General features: G+C 49.9%; 6 protein-coding genes across 6 annotated transcripts; 3 read left to right on the top strand and 3 right to left on the bottom strand.

Annotated features, from left to right (window-relative positions):
• Nucleotides 1-383: 383 nt before the first annotated feature.
• N7519_003186 (1-phosphatidylinositol 4-kinase LSB6) lies at nucleotides 384-2,743 on the bottom strand (the record flags this gene model as incomplete). Its single annotated transcript, XM_057289964.1, has 2 exons — nucleotides 384-1,199; nucleotides 1,253-2,743. 2 exons carry the CDS (start codon nucleotides 2,741-2,743, stop codon nucleotides 384-386), a joined length of 2,307 nt encoding a protein of 768 aa, XP_057151166.1.
• Nucleotides 2,744-4,659: 1,916 nt separating this feature from the next.
• Nucleotides 4,660-5,655, top strand: N7519_003185 (putative GATA transcription factor (AreB); the record flags this gene model as incomplete). Its single annotated transcript, XM_057289963.1, has 4 exons — nucleotides 4,660-4,745; nucleotides 4,825-4,888; nucleotides 4,988-5,346; nucleotides 5,409-5,655. The coding sequence occupies 4 exons, from the start codon at nucleotides 4,660-4,662 to the stop codon at nucleotides 5,653-5,655; spliced, it is 756 nt and encodes a 251-aa protein (XP_057151165.1).
• A 1,082-nt stretch (nucleotides 5,656-6,737) lies between these two features.
• N7519_003184 (uncharacterized protein) lies at nucleotides 6,738-8,525 on the bottom strand (the record flags this gene model as incomplete). Its single annotated transcript, XM_057289962.1, is given in 6 exon segments — nucleotides 6,738-6,970; nucleotides 6,990-7,925; nucleotides 7,976-8,080; nucleotides 8,131-8,263; nucleotides 8,314-8,385; nucleotides 8,445-8,525. 6 exon segments carry the CDS (start codon nucleotides 8,523-8,525, stop codon nucleotides 6,738-6,740), a joined length of 1,560 nt encoding a protein of 519 aa, XP_057151164.1.
• A 1,269-nt stretch (nucleotides 8,526-9,794) lies between these two features.
• N7519_003183 (serine incorporator domain-containing protein) lies at nucleotides 9,795-11,399 on the top strand (the record flags this gene model as incomplete). Its single annotated transcript, XM_057289961.1, has 4 exons — nucleotides 9,795-9,845; nucleotides 9,910-9,989; nucleotides 10,044-10,632; nucleotides 10,683-11,399. 4 exons carry the CDS (start codon nucleotides 9,795-9,797, stop codon nucleotides 11,397-11,399), a joined length of 1,437 nt encoding a protein of 478 aa, XP_057151163.1.
• A 261-nt stretch (nucleotides 11,400-11,660) lies between these two features.
• N7519_003182 (ATP-binding mismatch repair protein PMS1) lies at nucleotides 11,661-14,883 on the top strand (the record flags this gene model as incomplete). Its single annotated transcript, XM_057289960.1, has 4 exons — nucleotides 11,661-11,699; nucleotides 11,755-11,851; nucleotides 11,916-12,002; nucleotides 12,062-14,883. The coding sequence occupies 4 exons, from the start codon at nucleotides 11,661-11,663 to the stop codon at nucleotides 14,881-14,883; spliced, it is 3,045 nt and encodes a 1,014-aa protein (XP_057151162.1).
• A 71-nt stretch (nucleotides 14,884-14,954) lies between these two features.
• On the bottom strand, nucleotides 14,955-15,488 carry N7519_003181 (uncharacterized protein; the record flags this gene model as incomplete). Its single annotated transcript, XM_057289959.1, has 1 exon — nucleotides 14,955-15,488. The coding sequence occupies one exon, from the start codon at nucleotides 15,486-15,488 to the stop codon at nucleotides 14,955-14,957; it is 534 nt and encodes a 177-aa protein (XP_057151161.1).
• Nucleotides 15,489-17,134: the final 1,646 nt, after the last annotated feature.

Raw genomic sequence — 17,134 nt, 5'->3', positions numbered from 1 at the left:
CTGGTCAGCATAGTTGATCCAAACAGACGATGAAGGTATCATGGAATTAATTCTCGTCAATATTCTACACGAGGCAGATCGCCCAATCAATGCGCCACAGCCCAAGGCAACCCCAACAGCCAGAGAATGTCTATATACAAAAATTCCCAAATCATGAGCATGTCCAGCAAAGGACTCGTGTGAGATGTCACAGGAAAGAAAAAGGCATAGTCGGAATCGTGAACAGGAATTGAGAACCATTCCCCAAAGGACAGGATTCAACAAATACCCCGAAAAGACAACGCCGCAGAAGATAGCTGCAAATTAAATGGAAAAGAAGAAGAAGTAATGCAGGAATGTAGAAAGGTGAAAAGCGAAAAAGGTAGTATCGACACACTCTAACCTTAGCACCAGGTGAAAACAGGATTTTTGCTCTTGACGGCTTCCAGGCGCTCGACAATCACCTTGCGCTGGTTGCCTTCCATGCCCTCTGCAACGGCATAGCCAAGGTCACCTTCGAGGTCATCGCTGCCAAATGTGTTGACATTAGGAACGCGGAAGGGCATGGGACCACCGTTTTTGCGATGCTTGTGCTGGCGGGGAGGAAGTGAAGGCCATCCATCTAGAGAAGCTCCAGTGTTTCGGCCGCCGAAGTCATTTATGGTCGCAGGGCTACCGACAGAACCATCAGCACGTTCGCTGTCAGCGTCAGTTCGACCACGGGTGAGTTCGAACCGGTTTGGGTTGGGGAGGTCGCTTGGCGACGAACTCAATCCCAATAAATCGTGTTGGGGGATTGGTTGGGAAGATGCGGATGCACCAATATCCATCTCTTCTTCATCAGGGTCGTAATTCATAGATTGGTTCCTTTGCCTGTCCGTGGAAGGCGCGCGCATAGGAATAGCGACGGGGACGTCAACCAAGTCATCCCATACACAGACTCGGGTCCGTCGAGTCAGCTCAAGCGGGCCATGATCCGGTTGCTTCAATGTCTCCACCACATTCCAGGCTTGACCTTTCATGACAGCGATTTGGCGAGCGAACATGCTCTCTTTGAAATCATCATCTTGCGCAAAGATACCTCGCAAGGCCATCTGCGTACCGCTCCACCAGGCTGTGGATGTCAGCAATGGAAGGAAATGGTCGCGGGTTCTCTGCGAGAAGGGTTGTCCGATCAAGGAAACTGGCAGGAAAAGCCAACCAAAGGGGAAACTGCGCCACTACAAGTCGTTAGTGCTGGAAAGCTGTAATCACGGGGAATTCAAAAACTTACGGCGTCTGGGTGTTTCCATGGCCAGGACAGACTGTTGTCAATGGCACCAAGCTGGACAGAAGCAGACTGTTCCGAAGAGGCTAGTGGAGTTCCCGTGCGACTGATAGCCATCATGGTTTCATGTCGTTTGTAGGGGTGCGGGGAGGGGCTGGGGGTGCCATTCGAATTCACGGAAACAGGACGAGCTGGGGGCATAAGCTCGTCTTCATCGTGCTTAGGCTGTGGCCCAGTTTGTTTTGGGGGCTCTGCCACGATAGAAACCTGCTCTGTCCCCCAGTCAATCTTGACCATCCAGTTGTCTGAGCCTCGGTCGGTATTTCTCATGATATAATCTAGAATCACAAGTTTCTCCAACTCTTCGCGGAAGGATTGCTTGAGATTCTCGGTCCAGTAGAATCGGCGCTCGGCACTTTCGTCACGCGAACCGGCAGGCGAGGGCACATACCCCGGATCTTCGTCATCCTCGTCGTCTGACTGTGCCCCCGATGGACGACAGGCCTCGTTCCATGGTCGCTTCTTGCGCTTCGGGGCGTCCTCGGCGCGGAATCCAGTATTCGTCTGATCAGGCCAGGGATGTTCTCGGAGGAAAATGTTGGCGTCCTTGAATCCCTTGAGGAAGACTTGGAAACTGCCAGCCTTGGGAGGCAGAACTTTCTTGCCTTTCCATGCTTTTCTTCGATCCCAGAAATCGTAGAAGAACGATTTCGAGGACAGTCGGACAATACCGGTGTACGGAACAAGGTTCGTGTGCAGGCGGGCATCAAGAACGTATGCGGCGGCTTCGGAGACGTAGGATAGATTGGGAATAAGACACGCGCGTCCGAAAAAGCAGGGGAACAAGTTGCGGTGAATCCATTTTGTCCATTTAGGGTTTCGTGAAGCGTACGGCTCTTCGTCCTTTGGCTTGAACACGCCCACTACTTTCCCTTCAGGGTTTCGAGCAAAGTAGCTGCCCGAGCTTCCTTGTGAAATCATCCGAGGATGTACGTCCATTTCAATCGCAAGCCGCACACTTTCAATAATCTCCTCGTACTCGGCGCGAGCCCGCCGCTGCTGACCCTCAAACTCATCTGACTCGAGAGCCTCGGCGCTCACGGGGGTAACTCCGGGAGGCGCCTGGAAGACTGAATGGTAAATCTCCAGCTTCTCTTCCTCATAGCTTTTCCCCTTGACGCGGTTGATCTTGAATTTGGAGGCAATTTCGTCCGCCCATTTTTCGAGTCGCGCATTGATAGCCTTGATATCTACCCCGGAATTCCGACGACCTCGATGGAAACCACTGTGTCTGCGTCGATGGCCTGGGGGGGTGTGGAGACCGGACGCCTGCATCTGGGCTCTGGATGAGACGGGGGCGTATCGGGGAGCGGAGGTGGAAGCTACTGAGAACGCGCCGATATCGTCATCTTCGGAGTCATCGTGAAGATAGCCTCGTTCTTCTTCGGCCTGGGCGAGCCGGGCATATCCCGAGGTGGCAGGACGAGTCTTCGACATTGTGATTGAGGGTGATTTGATCTATGAAAGATGAAAACGACCAAGCTACCCGCAGGAAAAGGAGAGGAGGACCGGCAAAAGAACGAAAGGACACCAAAAGAGGTTACTCCATCACAGATAAGAGAATAGAAGGAAAAGACCGCTGGATAGAATAGAGAGTTGACAGAGTGAAGGCAGCTGAAATAAGTGTCACCTATGTCCACGGGTCCGGACGCCCAAGGGGGCGTCCTGAAAGTATGGTTACGGTTAATTTACAGGGGCGGTGGCGTAATGGGTGGGCAGTATGCACCAAATTGCGTGAGGTGGGCAGGTCCACTTTGTTAATAACCATAATACAATTACGCACCGCCACACTCTGTCTCCACCCCCTAAATCGAAAGGGGTCTTGATGGATGGATGCATCGAGTGTTATGTGTTAAGAGTCCTGAAACTGGCCAGAAACGCAATTGATCACCATATGGGTCCCCCTCTATGACGAATTGGGATATTCAGGGGATGGCAACTCCCATATATGTTGTATATGGTCAAATGTTGGTAGAATCCGCCACGCTGGCAAATATCCGCTCTGGTGCAGGGAATTTCATACGCATAAAACCCGTCTAGGAGTTGATCCCCCGTAAGCAAATCAGATACTGCAGAATGAACTGATTGTCACGCCTCCTGATATCAAGAGGTTGGGGGGCATAGAATGAAGAGGCAGAACAGAGCAGATTGAATTCAATACATTCTTTGCGAGAAAAGAAAACATCAAAAGTTGACGCCCCTGACATGCCGTATTAAATAATGGTTGATACTGGGGCAATCGTTATCCCGATTGTTATTATCGCGTCTTATCGTCCATCTCGATTCTGAATCTTCTTTCAACCCCTACCCTCACATATCCTCGGCCATCATGTTGTTAACTTAAGACTTCATTCTTTCTTATTGTTACTTCTTTATACAGAATAATTGTCGGGAAGCCTAATTCTCTCCCTTCTCTCCGGTATAGAGAATCATTGCTGGGGAATTCACATCAAATTGTTCACTAAGGAATTGCCTTGATACATACCCATTGAATCCGAGTCCAGTTCCAAGTCCATTGATCCCAATCGCATTCGTCGCGCAACTCAATTGACACCTACGGTTTCCCCTGCAATTCGGTCTAGGACCGGATTTAATCGACACCTACCTCTCCCCTCCACGGTGGCTTCCACCCTCTATCGGGCGTCGCCCATCGACCCGGCTCTCAAACCAGGTTCTTCACAAGAGCGTGAGTTCCCTTACGACTTGTCCGCCGACAGTTCTTCCCGTCACGCGTCCAACGGGTCCACACAGTTTTCTACAACACTACCGGATATCAAGAGTGTGACAAAACTTGGTTCAGGCGAGAGCGACGGATACCCAGGCTCTTCTGTTAGCACCTCGCTTCCTGGACTTGCAGCTCTGGCTTCGGTCGCTTCAGCACCAACCTCTAATCTTCGGTGCGTCCATACCCTACACTAATCCTAAATGGAAACCACTCGTGGACCTTTGGGCGATCTATCTTGTTTGCGTAAACTTCAATCTGGGCCCGGGAGAGCAGTAATCTGGGCCCCTCATAAGAATTCGAATCAATTGGCTAATCCATATATTTTCCCTTCCATTTTTTAGTTCATCTAGTGATGCGAGTATGAGTATGGCAAATATGACCTATGCTACATCATCACCGGCAGCTACGACAGGAGGACAAGGGAGTGGACCTGTAAGTGTGAAATACTTGGAACATATATGCCTTATATCGAGAAACTTGTTATCGCGCTGGAGGTCTTATCTCTGGGGAGTTATCGAAAGTCTTGGCGCCACTCGATCCGTGCACCCGCTTTTTCCCTTTCCTTATCGACTCAAATCTCTCACAATCTTATCATCCTCTTCTTCTTCCCAACTTCCATACCCTCATAATGGCGACCACATTGACTGACGATAAGCGACCTCAATTGCAGCCTGTTTGCCAGAATTGCGGCACCTCTACCACCCCCCCTGTGGCGTAGGGACGAACTCGGTTCAGTCCTTTGCAACGCATGTGGACTCTTCTTGAAACTGCATGGCCGACCTCGTCCGATAAGCTTGAAAACAGATGTTATCAAAAGTCGCAATCGCGTGAAGACCGGTCAGGGCCCTAAGCGCAAGGTGAGTTCGCGATCAAAAATTTTTCCTCGTCGTCCCCTGCCCCCAAATTCCACCTGTCTTAGATAAGAACATGCGCTTATCGAGATTGTGACTCGGTAGTCAGGCGGCCCTGTTGATACCAATGGTATCCCGCCACGATCTGAGGCCGGGACCCCTCCCCTTGGGTCGCATGGATACCGTCGCGCGTCGCGCAAGATGTCCTCGGGTCATTCGGATCGCTCGAACTCCCCCGTTTCCCGGACCGAGACACCTGGATTTGGCTCGATGAACGCGCACAACTCGAACATCGCGCCGCAGCACATGTTTGACAGCGTTACCCTGGGTGACAGCTTGAACTCTTCCAGCGGCCTCCCCTCCCGCCAGATGCGCCAACCTTCTCCCTCGGCAGTCGACCGCCAACTCGATTCTCCCACACATTCGAAAGTCTCCTGGCCCTCAACACATCCCTCAAGACACGCGTCAGTGAACTCGAGTTCGTTAACGAGCTCTTCCGCGGTCGCGTTACGGAACTCGAACAAAGTGACGCCAGCGCTCGTCGATCGGAGATGATTGTACGAGACTCCGAGGTTCGTCTGAGACGGTCTCTCGAGGATGCTCAGCGCCGCGAGGAGGACCTCAAGCGTCGTGTTAGCGATCTCGAACGCCAGCTTGGTTCTGGCAGCGCTGGCGATGCCGAGTCCGGCGAGCCGCTCGCAAAAAAGATCCGGCTGTCGGATGTTGTGGAATCTGGCGAGGATGTGCAGGTCAAATCTCCCAAGAGCGTTTAGGGTCTTGCAGTACCCTGCTGTTCCCGGCCCTTTCCCATCCTGCTTATTCATTCCATCATCGGTCCACGGGTAGTACAAGCTTATGAGCTACATTACGCTTGCTGGTCATCCTCCAACCTCTGATATTCTTGATACCCTTCATGGCTCCTTTGTCATCACTGGCTGGAACTTTGCCCCAAAAAAGCTACTATTGAACGGTCTCGATTTTTCTTCCTTTCTTATGTTCGGATGTTCCTCCAAACATCTTGTTTTAATTTGCTTTTTTTGCGGTGTTCTGTACGAAATCTTTCACTATGCTTCTAATACAATACTTGATCCCTGTCCTTCTCTTCTTCCAGAACTCGAGCGTCTGGAAGATCGATGGGTTGGTGATCCAACTGAGGAACGGCTTGTCGTCTGGGTGTTTTGCCTGGGATGTTTCTCTCAAAGTTCTAAATTGGTGCTTGCAATCATCTTTTTTTCCAGTTTGCTGCTTTGGTAGAGCTTGCAACCGTTTTTGATTGCTGAGGCCAGCTTTGACGGTTCTGCGGGCCGGGTTTTCTGTTTTTTGTTTGATTTAAACAAACGTTCTCGCTTTCTGCGTTGTGATATTCCACATGTATGTTAGGAGGGAAATGAAAGTGTCATGCAGAATCTTCAGCTTGTAGCAATCTTAAGATCTTCATACATGTATGCAAATACGGGAGGAAGATTGAAGCATACATGTATTCACGACTTAGATCAGAGCGAGGCCGAAAACTACTTCGACAACTCGAATACCTAATAGAACATGCATAAACTTGGAATCTTCAAATGTACAGTAATGAAATTGACCGGGTCCTGGCCCATGGAAGGATTATTTAAAGAAAGCAAGTCACACGCAAAGTACCAAGTCTATAGAGGAACAGTACACCACGGGTATACCATATGAGGACACCAACCCAATAACATCCATCATGAAATGTACTCTATGAGAAGTCATAAGAAACCGCAAAAATACCAAGGCAACTATGCAAGCAAGAAAGCAATTCATAAGCCCTGCCTGCCATGCAGGTACTACTGCACCTAGATGATCCAACTTGATGGGAAAAGCGCCATCAAACTTACGCGAGTCTGTGGTCCAGCTTCTTGCTCAAGACATTGTTAATGTTCCTCTCGCGGACAATGGCCCACAGACAAACAGCAATACCAAGCAAGCCGGAAACAAAAGTCATGAAATAGGCTGAGCGGTAGCAGCCCAGTCCATCGGGGCACTCGCGGTCGCCATCGTGACCGACTACAGAGTGTCCATCGTAGATGCTACCGTATAGCAAATTGAAAACGTTACCACTGAACACTGGGGCTAGAGTCATGACCCCCCAATTCTGGGACAGGCCCCCGATACCGAAAGTGTGAGCGGTTCAGGGAAGGGAAAACACCAAACAGGAAGCCGTAAGCAATTCCAGTGAAGCCGGAGACAACGATCAGGCTGTTCGGGTTGGAGATGGTCGTGCCGGCGAGCTGGGTCAGGGTGAAGACTACCGCTGACAAGAATAAACACCAGATGCGGGACATGCCGAGCTTCTTAACCAGAAGGTCAGAACCGATGCCGCTGAATAGACGGCCGAGGAAATTGCCGAATGAAAGAATGGATACGTGCATGACCTGGCGGTGTTGGATGAACAGGTCTGTTGCACTATCGTCGTAGTATAGCCACAGGGCCTTCACGCTGTTGCCGATGTTATTGATGGTCATCAAGCCGATACCGGACAAGAGTGCCATGGTCAAGAAGAGTTGCCAGAACTCGACTTTGCGGAGCATGGCGAGACCTCTGATGTCAGTTTGGTGCGCCTCCATGGCCACTTCATCTAGGAAGTCATCATCAAGTGTATCGAAAGAGGGACGCGGCCGGTCGTTCTTAGATACCAAGGTGGCAGTCTCATCGTTATTGGCGAATGCTCGGCCTTGGGAGTTCGAGGCAACTGAGTGCGACCGCGCATGCGCGGGGTACTGTTCGTTCTCGAAAGCGGCAGAGCCCTGTAGCACGGAGTCCTCTGGCACAGGCCGAAGGTCGCTGGATTCATGAGCGTTGTGCGGAACGGACGAGTATGGCTCGCTGGCGAGGATACGAAGGAACGGAATCGAGGCAAAGGACAGAATCGAGGTTCCGAGGGCTAGAAGCAAAAGAAAATGGCCGGTATCGTCCTTGAAAATGAGAGTCGACAGATTGGACCAGAATAGCGCGCTCAGTCCAAAGGCGGCCATTGGGAAAGCGGTTGCCGTGCCGCGGTGTTCGGGGAAGTTGGATGCCGCTAGAATCATTAGGTTAACCCTATCAAGTAGAGTCCTTGGTGTAACATACCTGTTTTAATGGAACCTCCAAAGGCAGAGCAACCGCCCATACCAGTAAGGAAAGCGAAGAGACATAGGAAAACAACCGGCATCGATCCTTGGCCATTATCATATGCTACAATTATTAGAGCTGCTTAATTCCGACAAGGTATAATCAAGACATACCCATATAGATTGGGAAGTAACCCAGGCCCAGGCAAATAGAGCCGATGAGCGCGACAAGCCGAGGACCGCGGGCATCTGTCAATAATCCCATTGGAATTCCCATAGCATACATCCCCAGGTTCCCCGCGACACCCTAGAGGTTGTTAAGATCGGTTTCCTGGCACCGGACATGGGATAACTTACAATAAAGTTGCTCTCTGTCGAAGAGAGCTTCATCCGTTGTGCGAATTGCGGCGCCCACGCGGAGTATGCATACTGACATTGAGTTAACCTTGATGGTTCTGAATGGGGATAAGACCGGAGATATCACGCACGTTAGTTCCGCATGAGAGGGCGACCAGCGTCCCCGCAATGACGGAAATAATCCGGGCAGTTCGGTGAAGAGAACCAGACATTATGTCGTTCCTCTGCGAGTGCTTCTGGTGGATATCTTGTGAGACAAGTGTTTTAGCGGCGGGAATGATTGGTTAGGCCCTAGACAGATGTGAGGCCGACACTGAGAGAAACATCGGACCCGAAATGAAGGACAGAAAGGGCGAAAAGAGCGACTTAAGTTATATATGTAGGGAGAATTGAGCGAAGAAGGCCGGGAGTTTTCAGGAGCGTAGACTTAGGTAAGGACTTGGAGATGATCCCGGAGGCCGCGTGGTCGGAACAACCGTCAAGCAAGCGCCAAGGAAAGTTTGCTCCACGTCAACTGATGTACAAATACGATGGAGAATTGAATTGATTTGTAAAAAGGGAAGGGAAAAAAAGAAGAGGAATGGAAATGTTGCAAGGGATATGTCTTAACTCCCACGTTGCATCGGTTGATAACACATCTCGAGATTATGAAAATCCGTCCAATCCGGAACTGCGCAAATCGGGACTCGTCATAGTTCGACTCCGCCAAAAGGTGTTTTCTCCATGATAAGGGATGTTAATATCAAATGCCTTTTAAGGCATCATTTAGTGCCTGATTTACTATCACGTTCCAAGTTAGTTGACTTCAAGTTGTATCCTCTGCCCTATAGTATCGATAATAATAAAAACATATTTTACAGGTTTCTAGGGCTTTGCTTTCATTAATTTCTTCCCCCGAATTCATTGTTTGAGTACATAGAGTGGTTTCCAGAATGATAGAGATAACCCAACCAGTTGCTTCTTCCTTTAATTAGGTCCTGATAGGCCGTGTACCTACATACATGTATGTAGGATGTACATGCGACATGGCTGTCCTCGATCTGTACATATCCTACCATCTCATATGACAACTATCTCTCATAGTTCATGCCTGAGCTTTGTTCTCTGTCTTAACATAATAAATCCTCAACAAAAGTTTTGTAGCACCCAGGAACAAGCTTAAATGCCATACTGAAAAAACTTGTTCCTTTAGAGTTCGTCTAATGCTATGAGAAATACAATCTTTTTGATGTCGAGGGTCATGCTGGATAGCGGGGGTGGAGAGTCTAAACCCAAATGGGCAGGACAAAAGAGGCTTGGCACGTGATATATTTTTGGCCTAGATATATTACGTAACATCCATGACGAAGGCGGCCTCAGGTGATGATCTTCAATCCGATCACTTGCCTCTCCGCACCACTCTCGATTCTGGATCTAGGTTCACTTCTAAGGTTGTACATTATAACCAGACCAGTGCGTTATACGATATCTGCACTCCCAAGATGGGTGCCCTCCTTTCCATCCCGCTTATGGCCGTGCCGAGTGTTGGTACAGTATGTTGTCGTCTACCACTTCCCTCGTTTCACAGATAGCTAACTTGCATTTCTCGCTCAACAGCTCTTGACGGTCGCGACATCATGCTGTGGAGCGGCGACATGCTCTGCGGTCTGCAGCGCTTGCGGAAAGTTTCAAAACAGGTACCATCTATCAGCTGCCTAGTGCGAAGAACCTCAGACTAACAAGGACAATAGTATGGCGACGAGAATCGCCTATGCCTTCATCCTTTTGATCAACTCCATAATATCCTGGATTATGCTCACACCATGGGCCCTGAAAAAACTGCAAAATTTGACACTGGATTATATGGAGATTCGTTGCGACGGGAAGGAATGTCATGGCTGGGTCGCGGTCCATCGTATCAACTTCGCCCTCGGCCTCTTCCATTTAATCTTGGCTCTTTTACTTCTCGGTGTTAAAAGCTCAAAAGATACTCGCGCTGCTCTCCAGAATGGATATTGGGGTCCGAAGGTCATCCTCTGGGTGGCCTTTGTCGTCATGTCATTCTTTATCCCCGAACCCTTCTTCTTCGTCTATGGCAACTACATCGCCTTCTTCTGCGCCATGCTCTTCCTGCTTTTGGGTTTGATTCTTCTGGTGGACCTTGCACATTCATGGGCCGAGCTCTGCTTGCAGAAGATCGAAGACAGCGACTCTCGTGTGTGGCGCGGCCTGCTCATTGGTTCGACCCTCGGCATGTACTTGGCATCTCTCGTTATGACCATATTGATGTACATCTTCTTCGCAAACAGCGGTTGCTCTATGAACCAGGCTGCTATTACCGTATGTATCCCTCTCACGAGGAATTTTGGTGCTCAACTGACTCGTCGCAGGTTAACTTGGTCGTGTTTTTGATCATCTCATTCGTTTCCGTTCAACCAGCAGTGCAAGAATCGAACTCTCGCGCAGGACTAGCTCAAGCCGCAATGGTCACTGTCTACTGCACCTACCTCACCATGTCTGCCGTTTCGATGGAACCGGATGATAATCACTGCAACCCCCTCATCCGGTCCCGCGGAACTAGAACCGCCACCATCGTTCTCGGTGCGATTGTCACTATGTTGACTATCGCGTACACCACCACACGCGCTGCCACTCAAGGAATTGCCTTGGGATCGAAGGGTGGTCACAGCTACATCCAGCTGGGTACGGATGACAACGAGCACGGTTTGGTGACCCAGCAACCAAACGCCCGTCGGGAGATGCGGGCTGAAGCTCTCCGGGCCGCTGTCGAGAGCGGCAGTCTTCCTGCCAGTGCCCTGGATGATAGTGATGACGAGGATGACTACGACACCGCGAAGGATGACGAGCGTGGTTCAACCCAGTACAATTACTCGCTTTTCCACATCATCTTCTTCCTCGCCACAACATGGGTGGCCACTTTGTTAGTCCAGGGACTAACACTGGAGACCACGACGGATTTCGCACCGGTGGGCCGCACATACTGGGCCAGCTGGGTGAAGATCGTTAGCTCCTGGGTCTGCTATGCTATCTATCTTTGGACTCTGGTTGCGCCTGTTGTAATGCCGGATCGCTTCGGTGTTTATTAGTTTTTCTTTCGTTGATGTTGCGCGTTAAGAGCGATATTGTTGCTCCTGATTGTCCATTTTGATTTATATCCATAATAGCAGTGCCATACAATTTGCAAGTGAATATATCCAGATCCATGTAGCGCAAATAAAACTGTCCTTGGGTAAAGTAGAACAGGGGCGTCATCGAAAGTATTGACGGCCCACCGTGGTCTTGGCAAATCCACGCGTTAAGTGAGACGCGTGCCAACCCGTAGACTTATCCTCCGCAGACATCATGGGATGAAGATGGCCACAATCCAAGCCATCGAGGCCCGCTCGGTATGAAATCCGATGTCTTTCCACGGAGCCTTTATCTGACCAGCGTATTAATCAGGTACACCAAATCCAATCGGGTCAAGTCATCGTTGACTTGTGCTCCGTCGCCAAAGAGCTTGTCGAAAACAGCCTGGACGCCGGCGCAACAACGATCGGTGGGTGAATGAAATTCCCGGATATGGTCTGTCACACATTTTCTGATGATTTCGAGGGGTTCAGAGGTCCGATTTAAGAATAATGGACTGGACCTAATTGAGGTCCAAGATAACGGCAGCGGGATTTCGCCGGAGAACTATGAGAACGTCGGTGAGCTACCACTTCTTCCTTGCCACATTGCGCTCAAGCTGATTCTCTATCTATCTTAGCGTTGAAACACTATACCTCCAAATTGTCGTCATACGATGACCTCTCGAGCTTGCACACCTTCGGTTTCCGAGGCGAAGCGATATCCTCCCTCTGCGCGTTAGCCGACTTCCACATCGTCACGGCCCAGGAAAAGCAAGTTCCCCGCGCGAACCGACTCGATTTTGAACAATCTGGGAAACTTCGGAAGACACAGATCGTGGCTGGTCAGAAAGGAACGACCGCATCAGTAGAAGGCATCTTCAAGCGGCTTCCAGTGCGTCGGCGAGAATTGGAGAAGAACATTAAGCGGGAATACGGGAAGGTTCTGAATCTGCTGCATGCCTATGCGTGCATTAGCACCGGAGTCCGGTTCAGCGTCAGGAACACTGTTGGCAAGACACGGAATGTGGTGGTCTTTTCTACAAATGGAAATAAGACTACCAAGGAGAATATTGCCAATGTGTATGGCGCGAAGACATTATCGGCCCTTATATCCCTTGATCTAGACCTGCAGTTTGAGCCTTCCGCAGCTACGAAGCGGGTTGGCGATGATCAACTGAGTAAAATCCAGGTCCGAGGCCATATCTCACGTCCTGTATTCGGCGAGGGCCGTCAGACTCCGGATCGTCAGATGTTCTTTGTCAACTCGCGGCCATGTGGCTTGCCGCAGATTCAGAAAGCTTTTAATGAAGTTTACAAGTCGTTCAATGTCTCCCAGTCCGCGTTTATCTTTGCGGACTTCCTGATGGATACAAACGCTTACGATGTCAACGTTTCGCCTGATAAGCGCCAAATTCTGCTTCATGACGCGGGGGCTATGATTGAATCGCTCAAAGTTTCTCTTGCGCAGCTCTTTGAAGATGCGGACCAAACTGTGCCGCAGTCATCGGTCAAATCTAAGCCCTTACCAAAACAGCAACCACTAGCATCACTCCCAGGATTCGTCACTGCTCGGGAGCTGAGCGAAAGCGGTGGGTTTAGAAATCCAAGTCAAGACCGGAGGAAAGAAAGCTCAGTTGAGACTCCGGGGGCTAGTCAACAGAGTGCGCTTCAGCGCTTCACGAGCTCAGAAGCGGGCATGGGAAGTGCGCAAGCCACTCCGTCTCCTGCTCGATCAATGAGAACACCCCGCGCTACGACCAATCGCTCTTTGATGTCGACGCCAGCCCCAAGTGAGCTAGAAACCCCTACTGCGGCGATCTCTGACGATGAACTTTTCGTCCAAGGAGGCACCCAGGAGGAGCCTGAGCCAACCGTTGTCTCCGACGAACCATCATCCCAGCCACCGGTCCCCGACGAGACTCCATCCCGCACTCGTGGAGACCCAGAAGAAACCCCCAACGTTGTCCAAAATGCCTTTGATAGAATGCGTCCACGACGAGAACCCGCTGAACTGGCTACCATCACTATCGGAAACCGAACCATAACGTCCATGGTCGGTAGTGGTCCTCCACGGAAACGAGTCTCACCAGATCCGCCTCTAATGAAAGAGCCGCCCCGGCGGAAGAGACGGATACACACACCATCACGGCCTAATATCTTCGGTGAACATATGAAAGCGTTTGCTGCGCCTGGGTCGCAGCCGCATGAAGCGGCTGCAGCAGAAGATGATGAAGATGAAGACGAAGAGGCATCCGCTAGCGAGGGTGGCCAGGTTGAAGAAGATGGAAGTAACATTTTGAGTGAGATTGAGGACACACAAGGTGCCCAGCAAGAGGCTGAAGACGAGGGCTCTCCACTCGAGGATGCCGACTCTGTTCCCGACCAAGGTGCAAGTCAATTAGAAACTGAAAACACTGAGGCAAAAGACAAAGACACTGGCGCAGATGAGAATCTCAATGAAGCTCAGAAGAAGGCGCAGGAAGAAGCTACAGTCCAGCGGCTCATTCATGAAGCTGAGGAGACTGCTATGCTTCCCCAAGAAAACAGCGCGAAACGTGCGAAGAAGATGAGCAAGGGTGCTGCACATCGCGACGCAACTATACAACTTGTCGGCACGGTAGACGGGTCTATATCACGTCTCCAATCTCAATTCATCACATTGCAAAAGACCCTGCAAGCGGGCATGAAGAAGACGAAAGAGGAAGCAACTGATCTTGGCGAGAAAACCGCCGAGGACAAACTTTCCTTGACTGTAAACAAGAACGATTTCGCCCAAATGCGCATTATCGGCCAGTTCAACTTGGGCTTCATCATTGCAGTCCGCCCAGGAGAAGACCACGACGAGCTCTTCATCATCGACCAGCATGCCTCTGATGAGAAGTTCAATTTCGAGCGCCTGCAAGCTGAAACTGTGGTTCAAAACCAGCGACTCGTCCGTCCGCAACGCCTCGATCTCACTGCCGTTGAAGAAGAGGTTGTCCTTGAGAATCGTGCCGCCCTTGAGAAAAATGGCTTCCTCGTGACTGTCGACGAAAGTGGCGATGAGCCTATCGGCCGTCGATGTCAACTGGTCTCGTTACCGCTGAGCAAGGAAGTGGTATTCGGCGTACGCGATCTGGAGGAACTCATCGTGTTGCTGTCAGAGTCAATTTCAACGTCAAACGAACTGTCAGTACCACGACCAAGCAAAGTGCGTAAAATGTTTGCTATGCGCGCTTGTCGCTCAAGTATCATGATTGGGAAGACCTTGACGAGCCGACAGATGGAACGAGTCGTTCAAAACATGGGTACTATCGATAAACCGTGGAATTGCCCGCATGGTCGGCCGACCATGCGTCACTTGATGAGTCTGGGCCAGTGGGATGAATGGAATGAATTTGAGGAGAGCGAAGGACTCGACCCTTGGAAACAATACTTGGAAGAAGAAGAAGACGAAGAAGATGAAGAAGCCGAAGAATAGTCCATAACGATACCCTGTGCGTGATATAGATGTATAACAAGAACAAACCAAATGAACAAAGACACGAACCATCACCACCATCGCAACCACCCTTTCGCCGGCTGATCCAGTTTCTTCCCATTAGCATCAATATCAACATGCCCATTTTGCCCATTTGCATTGCCATTCTCCAAATCCTCATTCAGTTCCGCATCGCCATCTCCCCGCTCATCGCCATTCTCACTCTCATGATCCCTCTCAACAACATCCATCATATCCTCTAGGGCCAGCAAATCACGCTCAATCATCTCCGCCCAATTCTGCACATCCCCAATCTCCTTTAAACCGTCGCGCGTCTCATCCGCGAATCCAACCCACTGCTGGTTCTGCCGCGCTAATCGCTGCGTATTCTCCGCTAGCTCGGCTTCTTGACTTTCCAGCACAGCCGCGTTGGATTGAATGTTTGCTGCGCGGTCGCGAAGCGGCGCTTCGAGATTCGTTCCAACGGAGTGAAGCGTGGCGGTGAAGGCTGCCAGCGCTTCTTTTTGTCGTTGGTCGTCTGTTGTGTTTGCTGGGTCTGCGGTTGGATTTGGGTTTGGGTTGGATTGCGGGGTGGGGTTATCCATGGTTCTTGGCTGTTTATTTGGTTCGGATTTTGGTGGGTTTGTATGTGATGATATTTGGGGAGACGATCCAGAGATAACTTGCCTAGGATCTATTGCTCTCTTAGTCTCTTTGTACTCTTTGGGTCTCTGATTATGATATACAAAATCCGTAAACAAAAGATCGACAACCCCACCCGGCACATGTCATCTCTGCTGGCATCCGTTCCCCGCCCTACGCGGGAATTTGTCGATCAGTGTGTCTGATCACTGTCTTGATCTTGAAGACTGTAACTTTCAGTTCCTTGGTAATGCTTAGCTTACGAAGAGGGTGTGTATTTACTTAATATACCACGATCAAAATTGTACAGTCTTAAGAGGAAGAAAAAGTATGCCTTGGTTCAGATGGCCAGGAAGTCGGGGTTCCAGATTACAGCGTGCAAAATACAATGATAGAGGAACCTTGGAAATAAATCATAGGTCCGTATGTCAGTAGGGTTCTGTTCGGAGAGACATGGCGAAAGTCGCCTCTTGACCTTAGCTGCTGTTCCCTAGTTCCATATTGATAGATTCGCCGAAGTTGCCTTCTTAGGCTTCTCCTAGCACCAGTGTAATAACTTCACTAGCCCAGGTTGCATTTCCACTGATCAGCGTAGGCTCCCTCTCCTCTTTAAGCGAAGCCGATGGAGACTTCGAGTCCCGAGAAGTCGCCAGCGAAATTGTCGAACGGAAGTGATCTGGGGAAAACAGATAGCTGTGCTTGAAGTGACATATTTCCGTAAGATGCGTCTTTGTGACTGGTCTTCACTGTCATTGGGTGGAACCAGGACCATCTGCTTTGCTATAATCCCATGCAGATCGTAGTCAGAGCTGCATAAACTTGCACATGTGGTGAGCTTCGGGAAACCGGAAGAGATGTCTTTATAAACGTGCGTAGTATCCCTGTAATTTTCCTGCTGATTACATATGTACTCGTCTCACGCTGTTGACGTGGATGAAACATACAGAGATAGCGCTCCTTCATGTGCACAGCAGTATTCTGATAGTACCCCCGACTGCAATAGTTCTCTTCTATTCCATGACAGCGAGTTATTGGAGAGATGTCTCATTTTATGACTGAACAGCTATTGATTCAGTCCCTACGATGTCCACCCAGATATTCCTGTAGCTACAGCTCCTGTAGACAAATTCCGGGGCACTCTGGGGTCCTAGTTGGGAGAAGTGTCTCGTTTTATGGTTATATTATAATAGGACAACCTGAGGAGGTTGAGAGCAAACGTTGTTTACTTGAATCAGCTGATGTGTAGCTAGGTACCTTCCTTGGTTGGATCATCCCAATTAGGCTTAGTAGTATTCTTTGTTTCCTTCCAAGGTTTGTTCTCTTTGTTTTATGGGGAATAAAAGTGGGTTCCTTCCCGATTAGTCCAAATCGAAGTCGCATCAATAGCAGAGTCAGCACTTGAGCTGTCACGTCGCGCCCCCAAATAAAAGCCTCCCATCCAGGCTTTTCAGACTTCCTCCTCTCAACCACCTTCATCATAAGCTTCCCAGGTCTACAAATCTGGTACAGCTTCCCTGATTGTGTTGAGGTGTGGTATAAGTGAGTAACACACTCTCTCCTCAGTCAAGATGATCTGCTAAAAATCGACAGCTTAGTAGATATCCCTATG

Source organism: Penicillium mononematosum, assembly GCF_028829835.1.
Source record: "Penicillium mononematosum strain IBT 11891 chromosome Unknown utg000002l:1.0-8112719.0:1.0-8118358.0, whole genome shotgun sequence".
Taxonomy (NCBI): domain Eukaryota; kingdom Fungi; phylum Ascomycota; class Eurotiomycetes; order Eurotiales; family Aspergillaceae; genus Penicillium; species Penicillium mononematosum.
Note: the sequence above shows the minus strand (reverse complement) of the source record. Positions and strands in the feature narration are given on the sequence as shown.